Source organism: Leptidea sinapis, chromosome 37, assembly GCF_905404315.1.
Source record: "Leptidea sinapis chromosome 37, ilLepSina1.1, whole genome shotgun sequence".
Taxonomy (NCBI): domain Eukaryota; kingdom Metazoa; phylum Arthropoda; class Insecta; order Lepidoptera; family Pieridae; genus Leptidea; species Leptidea sinapis.
In genome coordinates, this window is record NC_066301.1 from 6,697,840 (window position 1) to 6,721,846 (window position 24,007).

The 24,007-nt window shown below is 37.8% G+C and overlaps 1 protein-coding gene across 1 annotated transcript in view; it reads right to left on the minus strand.

Moving 5' to 3' along the window:
* Positions 1 to 228: 228 nt before the first annotated feature.
* Positions 229 to 24,007, minus strand: part of LOC126975764 (EGFR adapter protein-like) — a 57,273-nt gene continuing 33,494 nt past the window's right edge. The window contains exons 3-8 of the mRNA XM_050823798.1: positions 15,512 to 15,591; positions 14,947 to 15,219; positions 8,787 to 8,939; positions 6,322 to 6,490; positions 4,609 to 4,776; positions 229 to 2,963 (exon numbers count right to left, since the gene is read on the minus strand). Coding sequence (XP_050679755.1) covers positions 2,748 to 2,963; positions 4,609 to 4,776; positions 6,322 to 6,490; positions 8,787 to 8,939; positions 14,947 to 15,219; positions 15,512 to 15,591 — 1,059 coding nt within the window. The 3' untranslated portion in view covers positions 229 to 2,747. The remainder of the gene's footprint in view (positions 2,964 to 4,608; positions 4,777 to 6,321; positions 6,491 to 8,786; positions 8,940 to 14,946; positions 15,220 to 15,511; positions 15,592 to 24,007) is intronic.

Genomic DNA, 24,007 nt, shown 5'->3' on the forward strand with positions numbered 1-24,007 from the left:
CTAGCCGTACCCGTGAAAATAAGGTCTGGAGTAGTCATAGAACTATTTCTATGGGACTTTACGCACTAGATCCGGCTTCCGTCATATTTATCGATTTCGATTTCTTTCCGTCAACCGTTAATCTCCGTTTCGGAGACGATTATTGACGGACTGAAGTAACAATAGTATTATTTGTAAGAACGCTCGCGCATTGCATCCGAACCGAATCCGAGGTTCCGATCTGCGGTCAAGCACAGAGGCAGCGGGGCGGTAGGATAAGTAGCCAGGGGGCGCAGCACGTATGTATTGTTGATAGGCTTGTTCAGCTATCAATTTTTCTGCCACCTTAACGAGCCAGCTAAAATTAAAATTAGCCAGCAAAATAACGGCTAATTGGTTAAATCGGCAAAATGATATATAGGGTTATAAGGATACAAACGTACCTACATGTTTTGTCCCAATTAAGCGTCCAGAAACTGATGCCGATTGAAAGGACTCATGATCAACGATGTGAATGCTCTGCTATTGATCAGCGTAAAATGTCGTATGCCAATAAATGGCCCTTGAATTGCTTGGAATTTGATCAGAGATCGGACTTGTGCGTAAGTAATATCCGAATTCGGTCCAAGATTTCTAGATCTGTACTTTCACGGGTACAGATTGAACTCTGATCGGACGTAGTGCGAAACCGCTCTAAGCACTGACCTGTATAAATACCACTGGACAAACTGTTCCATATGTTTGACAGCAAATTTTTTGTGCCTTAATGGAAGCGCCACTCGCGAGCGTTCAGAGAACTAATTTTGACGTATAGTACAAATAACTGCGAAGGAACGTACAATACTCTGAAGAATTTTTGCAATTCGAATTAATTTCCTTCATTTTCCGTGTTATTTATACTTCATGAATCAACTTAATAAAGTACACAATTTTTGTTGTAAATAGTTTCCCACTATCTATTCATGTTTTCTTATGTTGTCATCACTAGTTTTACTACCGCAGACTATCGCTACATGGCCAACGGCGCCAAAATGGCGAATGTCAAACAGGGACAAAAACACTTTGACAGCCGTCAGTCCATTGGTATATAGTAGAGGTCAGTGGCTCTATGTCTATGGGTAGAGCACTACTTACAAGACTATTATTAAATACAATGTAGAAAATTTCTGAGAATTATAAACTCTAAAAGCAATGTAAGCTATACAATTTTTTTTAGACTAGAGTTATCTAGGTTTACTCTCACAATAATTATTATAACATCGCGTACTTAGATTAAGGATTGGTCTCCGCTGCACTCCAGTTAGACACTAAATCCTTAAAATTGTATAACATACGCTTCGTGTTATTTTACATTGAAATTAATAAAATACTTACTGATGTCCCCAGTATCTATCTTATTTCTTGTAGTATTATTTTTACAAAGTTTTAATACGCAACTTTATTTTAGTTTCAATTATAAGCAAAATTAACAGAACATCTGGCACTCAATGTCACACATTGTTCGAGACTGGCTCGAGTACGCCCACTTGGGCGTAGTATTAGTTGCCGCACTTTGCGACTACGCCTGTATCTAGTTGGAGCACAGCGAAGACCAACCCTTAATCTAAGATTGCATAATTCCATTTTGCTAATATGACACAAGCTACTGTCGTTTCATACGATACATACACACACACTCAATATCACAATATTATTTTAAACCTATCTTAGCGACACGTAACTAGACAACATCCATAAATTAATGACTTTGCAACGACGACTAAATTTTGATACTTTTAAATTTAGTTAATTAGACAACGATTAATGCACTTCGATATACTATCACGATTACATAATAATATTTTATAACATACGATTCAGTCAGTTCCAGTTTAAAATGGATCATGTCTTAGAGACAGGGGCAAGAAAAGAAATAAAGCAATATTTCATTCAAGGCGATACTCTGTATAATAGTCTAGAGCAGTGTTTCCAAAACATTGTACTGCAATGGCCCGGTAATATTCAGGTAGATTTTTACGTAATTGATTTTTGTTAATTGTTCATTGAGCTTTCTCATAAGAATTAAAGAAAGCTTGTTGTCGCTCAGAGAGCAATGGAGAGGGCTATGTTCGAAGTTTCCCTGCGATATCGAATCAGAAATGAAGAGATCCTTAGGAGAACCAAAGTAACCGACACAGAGCAGGTTGCAAACTGAAGTGGCAGTGGGCAGGGCAATTAGCTCGACGGACTGATGGCCGTTGGTGCATTAAAGTCCTCGAAAGGCGACCACGTAACGGAAGACGTAGTGTTGGTAGGCCCCCCACAGGATGGACCGACGATGTGTGTCAAGATTGCCGGAGTAGGTTGGATGAGGTCAGCGCAAGACTGATCGTCTTGGAGATCTTTGGGGGAGGCTTTCGTCCAACAGTGGACGTCTTCCGGCTGAAATGGAGTTATACGTTATACAGAGTTTACGTAGTTTCCTTCTAGGTGCTTTTTGCGCATTTGCTATCCCGTTTACTCGGTACTTAGTTTGTTTGTAATTGTTTTGTTATTAAACCACGCCTATCCAGATTCAATCCACTTTACCATAATATGTCTATAAATAGACAGTAAGTTATTTCAACATTAGGGTCAGTTTTTATGAAATGATTTATTTCATAGTATGATTCGATTCAGTTTAGTCAGAATTATTTTAAAACACTCGAAAAATTGTCATTTAAATCACTGTTCGACTCTCGAGCTAGCAACACTGTAGCCGCGCTGGGACCTATACTATCGGCACGCCGCTAGACGTCAAGCTGCGGGCGGTAGCCGTGAGGAGGTGGAGGATGCGGGGGAGGTGCAGTAGGAGGGCCTGGAGCCACTCGCTCCAGCGGCTCGTGGTCGCGCGGACGATACACGAGCGGTGCTCGCGGCAACCGCAGCGGCACCGGCAGCAGCTCCGGCATCACGCTATGATGCGTCACCAGCGCCGACAACGAACCGAACTCCTTCGTGAACCCCTGCGAAATGAAATACGACACCTTGAATGATAAATCCGATAGAAGTTAACGTCTTTGGCAGCTGTAAAAGGATAAAGTAAACTGATAAATTCTAACGGCCGTTCCCAATATTCAGTCTATCTCTTACTTGAGATAAAAATCGTAAGTATCGTTGACCTTTCTGTCCCAATAAACTTATCGACAGTAACTCACCTTGTCCGTAGACGCTGTCTGTCAATGGGGCGAGATATAGCTTACCAGCGATAGAAGTTTTTATGCAAATTGCAATTCACGCGTCCCAATATAAGGCGATAGGAATGACTTTTCGGGTATATTGGGACAGCTTCAGATTATTAACAGCTTATTACTGACAGTAGAAGGTTGTTATTTATCTCTAACTGTAGCTAGAATATATTGGGAGAGGCCGTAAAATGATATATATAAAGCGCGGCGTTAGTGATTACCGATGACAAGCTAACTGTCTTTACCGGCCGTAAAGACTTTCAATAACGTATCTCTAGATTCGGATACATTGCTATCACCGTTTAATGACAAAATCTTATCTATCCATATATATATAGTTATAGTCCAATGCTTTATGTCGATAGGTTATTGAAATGTAAGTAAGCTTAAAAGGATAGATTTGTCTACGTCTAGTAAGTTAAACTAAGGATAGAAAGGTTATTGAAAACGGCCGTTAATAACCTAAATTAATGCATGTGGCATAAAAGTGTTGAAATAACAAATCTACGTGCGTTAGCCCGTTCAGACCCATAGAGGTGAATGGTTAGTGACCCTGACTACTAAGCTAGAGGTCGCGGGTTCGAATCCCGGTAGATGCAATCATTTATATGATGAATATGGATGTTTGTTTCCAAGTCATGGATGTTTATATTATGTATACAATGTATTGTATTGTATTAAATATATCCTTGTCTTGTACCCATAGTTCAGGCCTATATACCTAGTTTGGGGCAAAATAATTTGTATAAAAGTGTTTCAATATTATATTATATTATTAAAATAACGAGGACTCACATCATTAATACATCTACATAGACTATAACAGATGTGAAAGCGTCGAAAAAAAAATGCGTTTAGCACTAACCTCTATTTTGAGCAATGCACGCACAGTAACACAAAGTTGCAAACAAATCGCGAGTGCACGACGTGGCGTGTCACGGACACTAGACTATTATTACTAATAATAACAACTTTATTTTCTCACAACCAAAAATTACAATACAACGAAAGCTTAAAAATACGAGGGATACAAAAGTTTTTGTCGGGAATCGCTGGTCACCAGGATTCCACATTTAAAATTACTGGCCTGTTTTTATCGGTTGTTTAACAGCAAAAGACTCTATCTAGTTCTAGATGCATAAAATGTATTTAATTTCTCAAAATTGATTCCTTTAGGATTATTTTTGAGGTCATTTCTAATATACTAGATACTACTACCGCTTCGGAAACAAATGGCGCTCTGAGAGAGAAGAAGCGGCGCAAGGAACTCTCTCAGCATTTTTTTTTGCGCTCTTTTTAATAAAAAATAAATATGATGGTCTAGACCTATAACTTCTCTAAGAACGAGGGTAATGTAGCGTGAGTGGCTGCGAGCCTACTCGCACGATACTAGAGTTACAATAGGCCACCTGGGCCGACGCACCTTGATCTTGTAGCCCTTGGGCGTGGACAGGATGAGGTAATGCGCGATGCCCAGGGGCGCGAAGTCCGCAGGCACTCTCAGTGACAACGCCAGGCAGCCCAGCTGCGTGGTGCTCGCGCGCACTAAGAACGCCCCAGGCTGCTGCGCGCCTAGTACCTCCAGCGCTATCTGCAATACATACGTTCCAGATGATGTGATCATGTTTAAATCAAATCAAATCAAAATCACTTTATTCATGTAGGTCACGGAAAAGACACTTATGAATGTCAAAAAAAATGTTTTTCTTATTGAATCTACTGCTATTTCGTAAAGGCTTGAGCTAATGAGTAGAAGTAGCAAGAAACTCAATCATGATTTACATTTTACAATAACAATTTAATATGTAAAGTGAAGCAACACACACTCAACCGTCAAATAGTCAATGCCTTATACAAGTAAATCAAAAAAGTAAATGTAAATTAATATAAAACAAAACTTATTGAGTACAGTAGCTGCATCATCCACACATTTATTGAACCATTCGATAATGTAAAACGTAAGACTCAACGAATTGAATACCAATCATTGAACATTTCCATAGACGATGTAAAATCACTGATAGCATAGATTCGTATCCATCTACCATCACCAAATTTTGCATTTTACTCTAACCGTAGCTTAGTCCAAAAACTGATAAAACAGAACATACATTAAATACTTTAACCATTGTTACGTAATCCATATATTGTACGTGGGGGAAAACTAAAAACTGCACTTAAATGTATCCCGGCAAAAGGTGAGGATTCTAGTAAGTAATTCATCCTATAGTAATGCACTGACTCATAGCGTCCATTCCACATTCGCACGACACGCCACAAGTTAGGATATCATCCCTACCATCTGGATGTGTGGCGGTCCTCCACAGTGCGGTTATCAAAAAGCGTTTATACCTTCCTTAAAGGCCGGCAACGCTCATGTGATTCCTCTGGTGTTGCAAGAGAATGTGGGCGGCAGTGATCACTTAATACCAGGTGACCCGTACACTCGTTTGTCCTCCTATTCCATAAAAAAAAGACGGGGGAGTGTCTTGTTCTATGACGCCAGCGTTTAGTGAGCGACAACCCAAGCCTGAAGTGAATTTCAACCATGGTCATAATATGAGCTCAGCACCGACCACGCCTTCCTTTTTTCCCTGCAATCAATTTTCAAGATGTTCGAACTGTTTACCTTCTCAACACCTCCACCTAAAGTTCAGCTATCATGTAACCGATGATCTACTAGGATTGTGAAAATAATGTTTTTAGAGTTAACTGAAAATGCATTGTCTGAATGTACGAAGCTCCAAAATGCTTCTATATAAAAGCCAGATGAAGCCCATATATTATAGGACACAAAACATAATTGGATAGTTCAAAGAAATAATTGAAACAGGTTTATTTTCAATCCTTCTGGAGTGATTATTTACTATATCAGGGGTCTCCAAACTTCCACTGGTACAATTAGATAATTTGCATAAATTTGCTCGTGGGTTATTTCTGTTTTTGGTTTAATTATTTGTTAGTTTTTATTTACTTAAGCATAAATACTTAAGCTTTCTGCGACATCATTTCTGTCATTCTTTATCATTCTCTGTTTTCTTCTTCAAATATCATATGTCGGATTGATGGCACTTGCGGTCCGTAGTTTGGAGACCCCTGTACCAGATCAAGCTACTCAGGATGATATGATACCAACTTCTCGAGGTATACCCTGCTGGAACCAGGGCGCGTTCTTGAGCTCGGGCTCGAGCGGGCGCGGCGCGGAGTTATTGTTGCCCGAGCCTCGTGAACTGCCCCCTCCGCCGCCACCGCACGACGAGTCGCCCGACGTTGACGACTCGCACACGCTGCCCGCAGACGGTCTTCTGTTCAAATCAAATCAAAATCAAAATCACTTTATTCATGTAGGTCATGGAAATGACACTTATGAATGTTAAAAATACAATTTCTCATTGAATTTACCGCTACTTCGTAAAGGGTTGAGCTAATGAGAAGAAGTAGCAAGAAACTCATTGCCAATCTTTTATATCAAGATTTACATTTCCATCGATTTACAAATCATTTGAAATAGTCAATGCCTTACACGAGTAAGTCAAAAAAGTTAATGTAAATTAATACAAAAGTTATTGAGTACAGTAGCTGCATCATCCACACACACCATAAAAAAATAAAGGTATTCTGTGAGTATTTTTTAAAGCGATTATAAATAAAAAAAATATATATATTCAGTTTCTTTAGATGCATAAGTATACAGTTTGGAAAACATTAAGAGCGCTTTAACACTACGTCCGATCAGAGTCCGTACCGTATCCGTGAAAACACGGTCTGAAGTAGTCGTAGAACAAAAACGACCTCTAAAATCGAGTTTTTCTTTTCTATTACAAAACAGTGATTAGCTTCTGTTCAACTAAAACGTCGTTAAGCACGACATAAACTGAAGTGTACAGGAATAATCAAAGGAACGGAACACAATTTTTGCAAGCTGTCATGTATCTTTCATCATATTACGTGGGTAACACTGAAATTGTTTAGAACTGGCCAGTTAGAAACATTATTAATGAAAACTTTTTATGAATTTAAATTTTAGAACCCTTTGGTAACTTATTTAGTATATCCCATTCATTTGTCATTTATTTTTGTGAATTGGCGTCAAATCTAAACCTCTTGTTACACGTGAAAATGAACCTAACGAGAGAAAATTTTCGGTCAATTATTAATTATGACTTGCGTTGTGGGCTTACTCAACAACAAAGCTATTTGCATTTCTAAATGAAGTCCCATCTTGTGCCATTATTTACAATTGGTTTAACGAGTTTAAGCGTGGACTTAGCAATCTCAATGATGATCTGCGTGAGGGACGTCCTTTAACAGCGACTACTGAAGATAACATCAGTGCTGTGCGACGCATGATAGAGGAAGATAAGAGAGTGACCTATCAGGAGATACGGGCAAGCGTAGGCATTGGTATGAGTCAAGTTCGAAAAATATTACACGAACATTATTCGCATTACGAGCCCTGAATATGCGGTGAAAACGTACGAAAATACCATAGATGAGACCCCGAAGGAAGAATGGGCCCACTGCTTTTCTCAGTGATTCCATAGAATGCGACGATGTGTAGAGAGGAACGGAGAGTACTTCGAAAAACAATAAAAGTATTGGCCACTTTCTACATTAAGCCGTTTTTCATTTTCTAAAGATTTTCAGTGTTACCCAGGTACAAGATATACCAATTGTATCTACAATACACATTACAAATTTACATAATTTAATCTATAATATAATGTTATACTTAATTTATATAGAATAGAGATAAGATTTTTTTTAAGAAATGTACAAGTTTTAAATTATCGCTATGCTATACCCCAATGACATTCAATACATAATGACAAATCACGTCGTATAAAGACAAAACCGAAATATGAAACACGCCTCAAATAACACCACAATTAGCTTCGACTGCTATATATACATTACCGTATTTACTCCAGATATTTAAAATATTCTTGGTCAATTAGCAGCAATGTAAAGCTGTATTAGTTTAGGTTACGTAATATTATACTGAATATAGAACCTGATTCTGACAGTAACTGTTGACACACGACTAAGGAGAAAAGTGTGCTTACATTGTCTTTAAGCAAACTTTTGCCGTTACGTTTGATCAGACTGCAAATGGTATGTCCTTATATGTTTATGGCATAAAGGCATTTATTTTCTCAAAATTCATTCCTTTAGAATTCTTTTTGATGTCATTTCTACTAACTACTGTATTATTCTATATTTTGATTAAAAAGAGCGCAAAAACAGAATGATCTGAGAGTTTGTTGCGCCGCTTTTTCTCTCTCAGAGCGCCATTAGTTTCCGAAGTGGTAGTAGTATCTATATATATAAGAGATTTCCACGTATATAGTCACTCATCACGATATCTCCGGAACCATAAGGCGTAGAGACTTGAAATTTGGTAGGAATATTTCTTTCATCGAGGAGACGAAGAAGAACGGATTTTACAAAATTCTACCCGCAAGATTTTTTTTTATCATGAACAGAACAACGTCTGTCGGGTCAGCTAGTCTAGTATATTAGAAATGAGATCAAATGAATTAATTCTAAAGGAATCAATTTTGAGAAAATAAATGCCCTTTATCATAATATATAACTTACCCATTGCTAATATTGTTACATTTTCTAAAGTCAAAATCCATCTGACAGGTGAGGTCACGTCTCGCTCGCTCGCGCGCCTCTCTCGCTCGTGCGTCGGCCTCACCTGCTTCGTTGATGTACCCGCCGTTCATACATAACGGTACGTTCGTTGGCCTGAAAATAATTCATTTTATTATTTTTAAAATAATTAAACATGTATATTATTAGTATTAAAAAAACAAATTAATATAATTAATTTTATTTGAATTCTCATAGGATTTTATGATCTCTTAAAGTATTTCTATATGTTTGTCTAATTATAATAGACTGTTCGCTATTAAACTTGTTAATTAAGGAAACTATAGGTTTGGTATCTGTTATTTAATTTAGTCATTCATTCGTTTCAAAATTCTTTATTGATAATACAACAGAAATGTACAGCGATTTTCGTTTGAACATTAAACATGAGAATGGCTACATAAATTGAAAAAAAAAAGAAATATTTAGTCAGAATTAATCAAGCCCTGGAAGACAAGATGTAGGTACACAGGATTTGTAAACATTACAACAATATTTATATTTTATTACAAGAGCACAAAAAAAGAATACTGGAATTGTTTCTTGCGCCGCTTCTCTCTGGGAGAGCCTTTTGTTTCCGAAGCGGTTGTAGTGTTAGAAATGACATCAAAAAGAATTCCAAAGGAATTAATTTTAAAATTCAGACGAAATAAATGTCTTTTATGCCTTTTACATGTTGGGGCATGTGACAGTAGTGCTGTCTTTGTTGTTTCAGTTGTGTTAATCTTATATCTTTAAACGAGCAATTATTGTATATATATATATAATCTGAATCTCGGAAACGGCTCCAACGATTTTCATAAAATTAAGTATGCAGTGGATTTCGGGGGTGATAATCGATCTAGCTAGGTTTCAATTTAAAAAAAATGCTTTTATCCATGTTTGAATGAGAAACAGCTACAATAACATTAGAATACAAAGGTAAATTTCGCCACTATATACAAGACTATTATAGCTCAGATGGGACATTGGGTGATCCGGAAAGCAGAAGACCCCGGTTCGAATCCAGATGTCCTATTAGTTTTTTTTTTGTTCAAGTTTTGTACATTCTTAAAAATCCGAGCAAGGCTCGGTCGTCCGGATATTAATCTAATTATACGCCAAAAGCCTTACAATATGGACATACTAATTAATTTGACGACCTGTATAGCCGAGTGGTTAGCGATCTTACCTACTAAGCTAGAGGTTCCGGGTTCGAATCCTGGTAGGTGTAAGCATTTATATGATGAATATGGATGTTTGTTTCCGAATCATGGATGTTTAAATGTATTTATGTATGTTTAAATAAGTATATTGTATTAAATATATCATTGTATTGTAACCCTTATGGTGTTACCCTGTGTTATCACAGGCTTATATGCTTAACTTGGGGCAAGATAATTTGTGTAAAAAGTGTGTCATTATTATTATTATTATACTAAGAATTTTCGTCAAATTAAATGCAACCAGAAATACCCTTCTGAGCATCTAACAAAGTGCCTGACATCGTGCCTACATGCAAGAAATAATTGAATTACAAAATCATAACCTCCTAACATTGCACTTATAAAAATAAACCAGAAATATTTGATAATATCTTCAATACTACACAAAACCGAGAAATAAACGAATCTACTTTTGGATTTCAAGATGATCGCACCCTAGTCAGCTATGTGCCAAAACAACATAAAGTAATTTTTTTGTTATCTACCCTCCATCATGATAACAAAATAGATGCTGTGATTGCTGTGATCCAAAAAAACTTCAAAACGTCACATTTTATAACCACACATAATACGAAAAATTTAATAAATTGTCGAAATTTTTGATTAAAACCTATATGGACATACTAAAAATTTTAAAAATAGATGGCTTCATATTCCTAGTTTAAGAGCGACAGTTGCGAAAGTATCGTTGAACATGTAGTTGGTTTTCATACAGAAATCAGTTAGATTAACCTGACCGTCTTCTATACTGGTAGCGTTTTAAGGCATTGGTATAGTATTGGTATTGGTAAACGGCTCCTGTTTCCGCAATTAGACCGCTTAATTGGGTCCATTTTGCGTGCAGTGTTGGCCAGTCATTCCAACCAGCCCAGCTCCTTCCAGAAGTTCAGAACACTCCTGGGGTGTTCGCAGACTTCCTGGAGCGACCTTGTATTTACTAAGGTTTGTGCCCGTTGGTTGGCCACCCCAGCACATTCCAGGATTACGTGAGTGACCGTTTCATCTTCGGTTAGACAGCCCCTGCACTTAGGACTGTCCGTAACGCCGATTGTAAATAGGTGTTTGTTCAGTAATGTGTGACCCGTTAGGGTGCCGACCATAATTCGGATGTCATGTCTGTTTAGGCTAATAAGTCGACGTGTCAGTTTGGGCGATAGTGCAGGAATCGCCTCTTTCGACTGTCTGCAGCGTGAGACATTTGTCCATCGGGTTCCATGTAGGTTGTTGGTGAGAGAGCGTATCCATGACCGCATTTGGCTGAAGGGTAGCGGCAGGACTGGCCCTGGGCCAGCCACTTGCGTTTCCGACCCCCGCCTTGCAAGTTCATCCGCTGCATCGTTCCCCAACGAACCGCTGTGTCCTTTGATCCATTGCAGAGTTACCCAGTTGTTAGAGGCAGCTCGTTCTAAGGATCGGTGACACTCGTATATCAGCGCTGAGGTATAGGTGTTGCTCCGCAGCGCAGTCAGTACTGCCATACTATCGGATAGAATACGGATATAATATCCGTGTATTTTCCTTCTTAGTATCGCGTCTGCAGCTTCCTTGATGGCTATGCATTCGCATTGGAATATGGAGGTGTGTAAGCCTAAGGGTATAGAGGTGTGTATATTCTGTTCCTGTGAGAAGATGCCAGCTCCAGTTCCGGCTGCCATTTTGGAACCGTCTGTGTAAATTCTGAGTTCATTTACACCTGACTGGTCTGCTCCCACTTCGTACAGTTGAATACGGTAATTCTTTTGAAAGATGTGTGTTTTGGGTATTCTATCACAGGGTGCCTCACAGAGTGGGAAATCCTTCCTTACTCTGTTCCAGAGGTTTCCTGTGAGGCAGTCATCATTCTTGCATACACCCATCAGCTTCAGGCGGAGAACCGACATTGTCGCCTCATGTTGGATATGTATGTCAAGCGGTGTGAGCCCTAGAATGGTTTCTAGGGCAGATGTTGGCGTAGTGCGCATGCAACCAGTTATGGCTGTGCAGGCCAGCCGTTGGAATCGCTGCAGCTTGGTTTGTACTGTTGTTAGCTCTGTCCTGGGCCACCAAGCTATTGCTCCGTAGGTGATAATTGGTCTAATAACTGCTGTATATAGCCATTTACATATCTTTGGAGCAAGACCCCAGGTTCTCCCTACGAGTCTTCTACACTGCCAAAATATTATACATGCTTTTTCCAGCTTGTGGTCTATGTGTTTATTCCAAAGCAGCTTACTGTCCAGTATGACCCCCAGGTATTTAACTTCTTTAGTAAGGCTTATCTCGGTATTGAACAACTTAGGTAATGTAAGATTGCCAAAATTGCGTTTGTTAGTGAAAAGTATTAGCTCAGTCTTTGGTGGATTAGCGGTTAGACGATGTTGTGTGCACCATTCTTCGATTATCTTAAAAGCAGATCTCATGAGATTACATAGGACATTCTCGAATGGACCTGTTATTAGAATGGCAAGTCCGCATAGCCTACTGTGTATAGTTTCTTTCTGTTTAGCTCCGCGATGAGCTCGTCCACCACAAGGTTCCAAAGGAGTGGTGAGAGTACCCCTCCTTGTGGGCATCCAGTTGCCACTGCACATCTTGTGCTGGTGGCAACGCGTTTTAAGGCATGAAACTGACCCCATTAGTGTGACAAGCAGAGGTAAGGTGATTTGTTTTGCAACCTACTGGTTAAATCTACCTCTTGTACAATATTCTCAAGATACTTTAATTTGATGTCAAATGGATAGTTTTATATCTGTTCTATGTATGTACAACTTCTATAAAGTTTAGTAAATTTTTTCGTCCAGTATAATCCTCAAGTACTAGCTCCCGCGGCATATGAACGTCTGCAAAAATCGTCTTTGAAACGCAGGCACCCCGCGCGAGCGTTGAAGGAAGTAATTTTTAATGCACAAGTGATGAAATTAAGCTAAATATGATACATTTGTTGTAGTTTTACTATTATACGTTCTATAAATTATTTTTTGTGTGTTTAATGTTTGTATTTATGGATTTTTCATTTAACTTTAATATTCTTTGGGCACTTTTCAGATGGCGGGTAACTTGAAAATATGGCTGCTAGAGGATTACGAAGACGAAGGCATTTTGAGAGAAATTGAGGAAGAAGGAGAATCCGCAGAACAAAAGTGGACAATTGGACCTGCTCACCGTTCTGATACGTAACAAGATGGCGAGGAGGATGAGGATATAACGGTAAGTTTCCACCACCCACTTCAAGAACTAGATCTCACAGTCCGTCCTCCAGACCCTATACGTGGAGCACTGGCATCGAATTGGTTTATACAACCATGTCAGAGTGTCGATTCCGATTCTTACTGCGAGCTCTCCGTTTTGATGACGTAAGAGATAGGATGGCTCGTCAACAAAGCGACGGACTAGATGTTCTACGCCAAATTATAAGTACTTTGTTACATAACTGTAAGAAGTATATATTGACGATTTAACTACACAAAAAACAGAAATAAACGAATCTACCTTCGGATATCAACCTGATTGCACCCTAGTCAGCTATATGCCAAAACAACATAAAGTAGTTTTATTTTTATCTACCCTCCATCATGATAACGAAATTTATACTGCGACTGGTGATGCTAAAAAACCTCAAATCATCACATTTATAACCACACAAAATGAGGGGTCGAAATTTTTGATAAAACATACTCGCAATAGTCACCGTTGGCCTCTCAAACTGTTTTACAATTTTGTAAACATGGCGGGCATTAACGGTCTTGTGATATATCAGATAAACCCTCAATTAACAGTGGTCCGTCGTCAAGACCTCCAAGAAGTCGGATTCGATCTTACAAGACCATCTATTGAGCGTCGTATATCCCAGCAAAATATACCTAGAGGTATAAAATTTAAAGGCAGACTACTTCTAGGACTGGCAGAATAATCTCCGCAACATAATAATATGCCTATACGGGGTGGAGTTGGTCGTTGTTCTTTTGCAGCAGATGAATGAAGCGTTTTTCTAGCGAACATCAGGCGGTCGTGATCCCTGTTTGGATGTCAACAGAGTGATTATTTTCTTTTACTTTAGATTCATACAAACCAATTTTATTATAAATATAACATTCCTAAATGAAAACTAGACTAAGAGGTAAGTGATCTCAAATCTTAGTAGGTTATACTGTTGATTTTTAGAAGTTAGTTGTGTTTATGTTTCAATTTATAATTAAAAACCTAAGTTTTGTTGATTGTTAGAGTCATGATTAAAATAAAGATGTTTGGTAATTAATGTGTTTTACTTATTTTATTTCTTATCTTGAGTATTAATTGGCCCATAAGGGGCCTAACCCTATAGCCCGTGCGTGCGCTCAAGGATAATTTACAGGCGCGTGCATTCAAGTGCTAGGTTTTTTTTTATAATAGTAAGGGACAAGACGAGCAGGACGTTCAGCTGATGGAAATTTATACGCCCTTCCCATAACAATGCAGTGCCTCTCAGGATTCTTGAAAAACCAAAAAAAAACTGAGCGGCACTACAATTGGGCTCGTTACCTTGAGACAATATAAGATGTTAATAGCTACGGCGCCTTCCAGACCGACACATCATCAGCCGGAAGACGTTCCACTGCTGGACAAAGGCCTCCCCCAAAGATTTCCACGACGATCGGTCCTGCGCTGCCCTCATCCAACGTATTCCGGCAATCTTGACCAGATCGTAGGCCCATCTTGTGGGTGGCTACCAACACAGCGTATCCCGGTACGGTCGCCATTCGAGGATTTAACTGCCCCAACGGCAATCTCTCCGTCGAACTATGTACCCTGCCCACTGCCACTTCAGTTTCGCAATCATTCGCAATCATCAGACCGACATAGTAATTCTTAAACATTACTGCTTCACGGCAGAAATAGGCTTCATATTTCACCATCCGTCGTACTGTGACGGGGGAACTTACGTTGTGGGTGTGTCGGCTACGAGCGGAGTGGCGTCGTCGTCGGAGGGCTGCAGCAGCGCACCGCGGCCACTCAGCCCCAGCGCCAGACGCTTCATGAGCGGGGGCCGCTCGAACCGCTCCATCCGCTCGCCCAGGCGCCGGTAGCAGCTCAGCTCCGTCGGCGAGTTCCACTCTTCCGACGAGCTCGGACTTGCCTCGCTTGGTTCGCTTGGCTCGCTCCCTTCGCAACCGTCTGCTGTTGACCCGCCCATCCTCTCGCATTGTGTTGATGATCTGAAATCATATTTGCTATGCTTTATAAATGCTTTCCATTGAACTATACACTGTTAGATGAATAAATAACGATTACTTCTATTAATACCGATGATGTTTACCAGAATACCACTGGGACGTGCACTGGCACAATGCAGTTCCAAGCGCTCTTCTGAACTGAGCTAACCTTTCCAAGGGATTTTTTGATAATCGCGGACTACTCTCCCTGGCAGCACTCTTGTTATTCCTTTGAGATAGAAACATGAGTGGCGGTGATCACCTAGTAAGTTTTAATTGTGTATGAGACACCAACCTGTCGTGACAGCGGGGGTAACGATGCGGTAGTCCTGGCAGCGAGTCGGGGGCTCTTGCGCACGAGTTCAGCTCCTTGCTCTGAAACATTTCCGTTTGACTTGTTAGTCTCACAACAAAGATAAACATGCTGCTTTGCAAAGCTTGTTCCATATGGATCGTCTACGGATGAAACTAAGGCTGGATTTAGACGCCAGCCCCGCTGGCAGTCAGAGTTCAGAGTTCTGTGTTCCGCGTTCCTTGTAATCTACTCGTACGTGGGCTTATCTACGGTCAAAGTGAACGCACGTTCAATCGGAGTTCTATTTTATTCGAAATCGAGGCAAGCACTATACTCGATAAAATATTCGATATCCAACGATATGGAACATATTATCGAGTCACCAGCGGAAAAGATTATCTGCTGAAACTGGACGAAAATTGGGAACTCTGACTGCTAGACCTCGCGCAATGTGGTCGGTAGTAAAAGGATAGAAAGAAAAATCATTTGTTAAATTAGGTTTAAATGACACGAATGTTTAAGATTTTACCACCACTTCGGATTAGTGTAGTTTTAATGGCAAAAAGTGGCAAGAAACCATAATTAGGCTGTCCTTAGTGCTCGACTGACAGTCAGTGTTGCGTTTAGTGCTCAGCTGACAGCAAACTTAATTGAACATGCATTATCGCCGTAGCGCGTCAGCGGACCGACGTACACCGGACCGACGCGACGAGTTCGACCGACAATTCTGGTCAGCGCAACGTAGCTGTACGCACGTAGCAATTCATCAGCATTCATATGTTCCGTTATTGTAGCTACGCATGACCGACGTCAGCGCTCCCTGTCAGTCGAGCACTAAATGCAGCCTAATTATTATTGGTTTCTTGCCACTTGTTCTCATTAAAGCTCAACTCTTCCGAAATGGAGGTAAAATCTTAGACATTCATAAGTGTTGTTTTAAAATAATTGAACAAATGATTTTTCTTTCTATACTAGAAATCACAATTATAATCTAGATCTAATGGCCAAGAACATAATAAAATTTATTTGGATTTATAGAATATGAATAGAGTGACAATTAACGCATTTTTTTAATTAATGTTTTATTGAAAAAAAAAAAAATTTGCTATGAGTCAACCGTAGTGAAACCGTGTGAGTTGACCGAGATGAAAACCAACCAACAACACGGGGTCCTACAGTGCCAAACAGACTTCTCAAAGATGGATCATATTCACGTATTAAAACATGTTATTAAATACTATCTAGCACTTGTGAACTGTAACAAAGAATTTCACTCCTGTAAGTTTGTACAGATATGGGACGCTTTCAATTCAAGGAATACAACCTAAGTATACTGATATATGAAAATCATACCAAAAGATCCAACAGCAAAAATCATGACTGAGAGATTTGAAAAAGAAATACATCTCAATCAATAACTATTTAAAAAATCACGTATTGATTTTTGAAAATCATAAAGAATTACAAATAATGATATCACAATGAGTTAAAGAAAGCAATTGTTGATCTAAAACAAAGCTAATCACCAACTACATAAAGACATCAATTTATTTAAATGTCATGCAAATAGAATATATAGCTGAGAAACTAATGCAAAAGCAAATCGACATCAAAAAACAGCACTTGGAAAACATTTAATTAACATAACAACACGATCATAATTCACACGAGCTCGACTTTTCCTGAACATGAGAGTGAAGTGTGAAGCACTAAGAGACTATTAGAATAGAATAGAGATAAGCATTCTGCTTATCAAGTTACGAGATAAAACCAAATTTATAAAAGAAGCAATATAAAAGTTGCCACATGTTAAGAAAAAAAAATAATAAATGGTCAAAAGATATCACTAAGGGGTTACCCATAGGTTGAAAACAAAGAAAATTACTGAAAGGAAGATTTAATAAAAAATGCTGGGCTAACCCTAGCTGAAGCCTTTATCAGAAGGCAATCTGGTAGTGATACATATTTAGAGGAGCAAAATCAATACAGGATTAAAAAATAAGTTATTATAAGAACTTGCGTGCTTTTGAAGTAGTTAGCGAAAAGCTCGTTCGCTTCTTCCTTATGTATTAGAATTTACAAAGTATTTTCTGCTGGTCCTACATCTTATAATATTTTATGTGATTGCATATTGTTTGCGCACCGTTAACTGTACCGGTGCAGGTTACCGGGAGCGAGTAACGTCGCGTGCCAACACCCGCCCCCAAACTCACACGACACCAACAAATTATCTTAGTTTACGACTCCAACAGAAATAACTTTGTTGTCCTCACATTACATTCTATAGTATTATTGTTATGTGCCCAAATCACGAAATGCAGCTCATTCTATTTTAGTACCTACCTACATTAATCCGAGAGTTTTTCGGAGTATTTTCAAAACAGGAGTTTTTTAAAATATTTTATATAATGTATCAATAACCATCAATTGAACGTCCTGCTCGTCTCGTCCCTTATTGTCATTTAAAATTTGCCAGTAACTATTGTCATATTATGCTCTAGATAATATGCTCATAACTCTATTTCGGTTCTAATATGGAACGCATTTAATCATGTTAAAGCATCTAACATTTTTTCCGTTTTTAATATTTTTATTTTAATATTAAATACGCAAATGTTATGTTTCCTTAAGAGTGAATTGCGCTAATATTTGTATTCAATCAATGCGACACGTGTTTCGCCTATATACGAGGCATCCTCAGATGTTGACTCGCCAAATGCTGGCACAAGTCTGGCTATTACTACAAAAAGGCCTTAAATACAATATCAGACCGGGTATGATATGGTATATTCAAAAATGGCTGGTGTTAGAAATCAGCGAAAAAATTTCTCATGCCAGTATTTGGCGAGTCAACATCTCCTGAGTATGCCTAGTGTAGGGGCGAAACTGGATTTCCTTAAAATAACGCCTAATTCAATAGATTGGAAAATAGCCGTGATGAAGTGAGTCGTCGACCATGTTGAAAACACTTCAAACTCTTGGTATCGGCCATACGTTCGTTTTAAATCTAGAAATGAACACAGCAACTAAAACCATGTCCCATATTTTAAAAGATGATATAGGACTTGGCGCTAATAAGCACCGGTTATTATTTAAGCAGTAATTGAAAAATTAAGAGGATGGTAAAATTTTATTTAATTTGTAAGCGTTACTTAAAAAATTGTATTTACTGAAGAGACTTTAGCCCTCGAGCAACATTATATTATAACAAGCAGATTGACCGAGTTTATGCTCAAAGCTCTAATTGAGCTTCTCAAAAGTCAGCAAAGACAATATGGGTATTATATAACTTCAGCGTTGGTTTGGTGAGTTGTTGGCAGTCATTCTTTGATAGCTAACACAGCGATCAAGGAATGACTGCGCAATATTATTGTGAAAGAAATGTTAAGACAGATGTGCTGATTTCAAGATACCATTGTCGAGGAGACGGTCAGCCTCTTAATAATACTATGTTTCATCAACAATGGTCCTTTTGGCAAGACTCAACAACTAGTTATAAAGCTCAATCAACTCATCGTTGCAACAACACTAATAGATAATCGTCATGAAGCCACATTACTTCTAAAGGGACATTGACGAGGTGAGAAAAACTGATAACCTCCCAGCCTATTTCTTAAACAATAAAATAACGAAATTGCTTCGTCTACTTTAAATAATACTACTAAGCAAGGTAATGAATAATTTTTTCCTTGAAGAAGATGTGTGTTTCTGTCTCATACTTTGAGGATTGTATTAGTATCCATGGTGACTATTTTGAATGAGTCTCATAATAAATTCGATTTGTTATGTTAATGTACTAGCTGATGTCCGCGACTTCGTCTGCGGGGATCGCTAGGGTTTTTAAAAATAATAAGTAAATTTGGAATTGAAGATTATCTCAATTCAACTCACTCACTCAATTCCGGTTCCCTTTTCGCTCCCGTTCCCAATATATTATATGAATCTTATTTCGAGGAAGATTTTGAGAATTTTTTACAAATCCTGCGGGAACCATGGATTTTTCCGTAATAAAATGTAGCCTATGTCCTTTCCCAAGCTCTAGTTTATTGCTGTACCAAATTTCGTCAAAATCAGCTCCAGAGTAAAAGCGTAACAAACAAACTTACATTCAGATTTATAATATTAGTAGGGATTAAATAATGGACACGACAGTAATAGATTATGCAACGGATGAAAAAGATCATTTCCTAGCAACAATATTTATACGTAAAACCAGTTCAAGGGAAATAAAACTTATTGTGCTGAGAATTCTGGAATGCAATACAGATGTAGATGACGAATGTACATTGAGAGATCGTCGCGAACTCGTGTACGTGCAGGTGGAGTTGCGCGTGTAGGAAGCTGGTTTACCGAGGTTCCGAGGATTAAATATGCAAAGTTGCGACCGTACCCGTTGCAATATTACTCTAGTTATAAATCATTAATGCACACGATATACGTACTCTACATTGTTTTCAGCTGCCGCTTAGGTATGAATACTTTTTTTTATGACAATAAGGGACGAGACGCGTAGAACTTTCGGGTGATAGTAATTGATACGTCCTGTCCATTACGGTGCCACTCAGGATTCTAGAAAAACCCAAAATATCTGAGCGGCACTACAATTGCGCTCGTCTCCTTGAAATATAAGATCACAAGTCTCATTTGGGTAGTAATTTCACTAGATACGACGCCCTTGATGAAATCGATGGTACGAACTGCCAAACCAACGAAGAACTTGGCGTGTCGGGTTTTGTTATGGCAGACTGAGATGAGATCTACGATATACTAAATCTGAAATAAAACTCACATTAAAGATTCTTACCATGCAACTAAGTTACAATTTTACTAGTCCGATTATTCTATAAAAACAGAAGTAAAAAGTTGCAATATTATTGTCTCTATAAGAAAGCTCCCGAGAGCACTAATTAGTGAGATTGCCTGACTTTCCGTTCCTACTCCGTCTGGAAAAAGCCACATAGGGAAAGTTTCACGTAAGAGATTTCTTATCCAAGTCGCTTGGTTATATAAATAACAACATAAAAGTATTTCCTATGAAAAGGAAAAGAAAATATATTTTATTCGTACACGAAAACATATCAGAATAAAGCGTCCCAAATAATTTGCAGACGCGATAACATCCAAATGCTTTGATCATTCCGAGATTGGTTTGTTATCGCAAATAGCTACAGCTCGGTATTGGCACTCGTATCGAAGGCTCCGTTTGGTTCGTTCGGCTCGCTCCGCGCTCCTTGCTCGGTAGTCGACGCGTCTCCACCACAGCAACTTGCGATTTTGATGGCAAACCCCATTTACGTAAACGTTTGGATCCCTTGCGAACGTTTATTGCCGCGCTGCAAGTTATACACTTATTCACTTTCGCTTTAGTGGTATTAAAGTATATATACTTTTTGGACTTTCTTGTAGTTCTCGTGCAAAGTTCCCATTATTTATGTTTTTCTTTATAAAATTAAGTTAATCATTTGTCAAATTGACTATTATTGAGTTTATTTTTATTATCTACACCACATTTCGTTACTATACCGATAAAAGGCAAGTTAAGATTATTTTTCTTTATTTATTTAGGGGTTTTTATACATTACTACATTAAAAAAACAAAATTCTTAACTTAACAAACTAACAAAAAGTTAACAAAAGGAAAAGGAAGTTAGTTATACCTACAGTGTTCAACAAAGAGGACTTATGGATTCAAACAGACTTATGGCATTCTTAGATGCAGGACGGGCAAGTATATTTACAAACATGCCCTTATCAAATCTATTGAAACCCATAAGTCCTACTATTTTGTCTCTACTAGACTGAAATCGGACACATTCCTTTAATAAGTGCTTAACATCCTCAATTGTTCCACATAAATCACATAGAGGTGACTCCGCAATTTTCATCAAAAATTTAAACTTATTCAAAGGCATGTGGCCGGATCTCAGTGTTTGAGCAATAACTATCAACCTCAAGTTGAGAAACAGTACCAAGTTATCTATTTTAAATATTGTGAGTGTTGCAGTCTCAATCTGATGCGCATAAAGTTTTCTGATGAGATGATTTATAGAAGTAACGTAACATCAAGTCTCTAACTGGCTGTAAAAAGAAGCAAGTCATTATTATGATTTTGTAGTCTACCGACTATTTTCGGAAACGGGTATTATTTTGCAAGCGCAATCATTTTGCTTTCAATAAAATATTGCATTTTGAGATAATTATGTAAACATATATGTAGTATTATATGATAAAGAGCGATTTAAATAAACAAAATTTTGGTTCATGTATTCTAAACTCGTAACCTAATTGTATTTTTTTATTATATATAAATAATATTGTCGTATTACGCGGGAATTGACGCATTATATTTCAACCCTTCTCGTGGGAACAAAAGCAGAAATATCTGTATCAATTTTTTATAAACAAAATGCAAGAAAAAAACAGAAAGAACTGTTTTACCGGCATTGTTCGTGAAACCCCGATTCCTTGAGTGATGATAAACATTTGTTGCACATTTTTGGTGCAGATGTTTCCAACTAACATACAGGCAAATACTATTACATATTCTGATAATCGAAAGTGTACTCCCTTGTTGGAGATAATTCTATCATCAAGGCATACAAAGCGAAGAAAGACCTCTGTCCATAACCAGAAGCAGTTGGGACATCCACTAAATTTGTAATCTGTGAAACAAATTCCAAGAGACAAGACAAACTTTAATGCTATATGAAGTGGAGTACATTAGCAAATCGACCAAACCCTTAGAAACTGTGTCTGAAAAAAGTGACTTCAATGAAAATTATTTATAAAAACTAGCTGCAAATTTATTTATTTATTTATTTATTCAAGGTCCATCAACACAGAATACACAAGACAATTCATAAGATTGTAACATAAATTTCAAAAATCGTGTTCCTGCAGTTACAGGTGAACACATCATGCACATAAACATACAAACAATTTAGTTGTTAATTAAGCGAATAAGCAGTGACAATGAATAAGTACATAAGAATTGAATAAAAATATAACCAATGTACGTAAAAATGGTCTTACAGGCCATACCTTCAATATAAAAGAGAGAAAGAGCTGCAGTGTTATAGTATTTTTTTTTTATGAACGCGAGTGTTAAAACGCGATTGGTAAAAGCAACAGTATTGTAATAATAAATATAGGAGCGATTTTAATTATTGTAATAGATTATATCACAGACCCTAAAGGATTTTAGCTTCCACTTTCTTTGCCAAACTGGAGCCCATACCAGATAACAAGAGTGACAATGAACTATGGTATACCTGTCCCCAATCCATAACTATAATTAAAGATCCCAAAAGCGCAAGAAAGGCAATCAATTCAATGCAATTGGTATCAAAAAATACCAAAAATATTGTTTGTGGTCATATGCCTGTGTAAAGTATGAGAACAAGACAAAAGACTGCTCCAAATACGATAGAAATACCAGGAGTATTACTTATGTTTTCAGTCATGTAGACCATCCGGCTAACTACAAGGATATGATATTTACAAAGATATACAGACAGTGAAAGTGGCAAACAAAAAACTGGAATTTTCCACGCAAAAACAGGCATTAATGCAATTATAAATGGACATATCTAAACAGAGATCCTAAAAAAAAGGAACAGAACAACTTAAGGACAATAAGATAGAACAAATACATAAACACGATATGAAGTGTAATTCTTACAGAAGTTCCAATAAGATCTAGTACATATTATTTTAACTAATGTTTAATCGTAAATCTGCATCACTCTCATTTCCAGGTACCCTTTTGATAAAAAATGTAGTAATCTATGTCAATCATGGCTCCTACTCAACGCATATCACTTACGTCAAAATTGTATCATTTAAGGATTTTAAATGTTTCTGCAAGTTCTAGTAATATTTCAAGTATTCAATGTGGATATTATAAATATTGTGTAACTCGTTTTCTTTTACTTTTTAAGAGGCTAGGGAGCTTCTCTTAGTGATTTATTATTCCCGCGGGGACCGCTCGTGGTGAGAGAAGTTTTGTTCTTCATTATGTTGATTGTAGGTCTTGTCGTTGCTTTGATTGTAGTCAGTAGTAGATATTGTTATTTTAATTGAAACTTCTTGTGTTGTTTTTGTATTTTATATTATGTTGTTATTCCTACTTTTGGTTATTGATCAGTTAAGTATGAGATAACAAGTCTATTGCATTAATTTTGAGATAAATTTTAGATTCATTTTGTTATTTTCTCGGTGCCGCATCGATTATCATTTTCAGCAAGTAATCGTCAAACAGTATTATGTAATGTGTTTAATTGAGTATATTAATTACTAATTGGTCTTCGTAATTTTGTCCGCGTTGGCACTATAAAGTAACATCAATACTATGCCTTCACCTAGCGTGATAATATTCATTGAATTAAACTAAATCTAGAAGTTTTGTCCAGATTGTTCATTTAGAAAAACAGTCAAACGGACAAACAGAATAAAATTCTAGAAAGTTCTATAAATTGTTTGTAGTATACACAACAA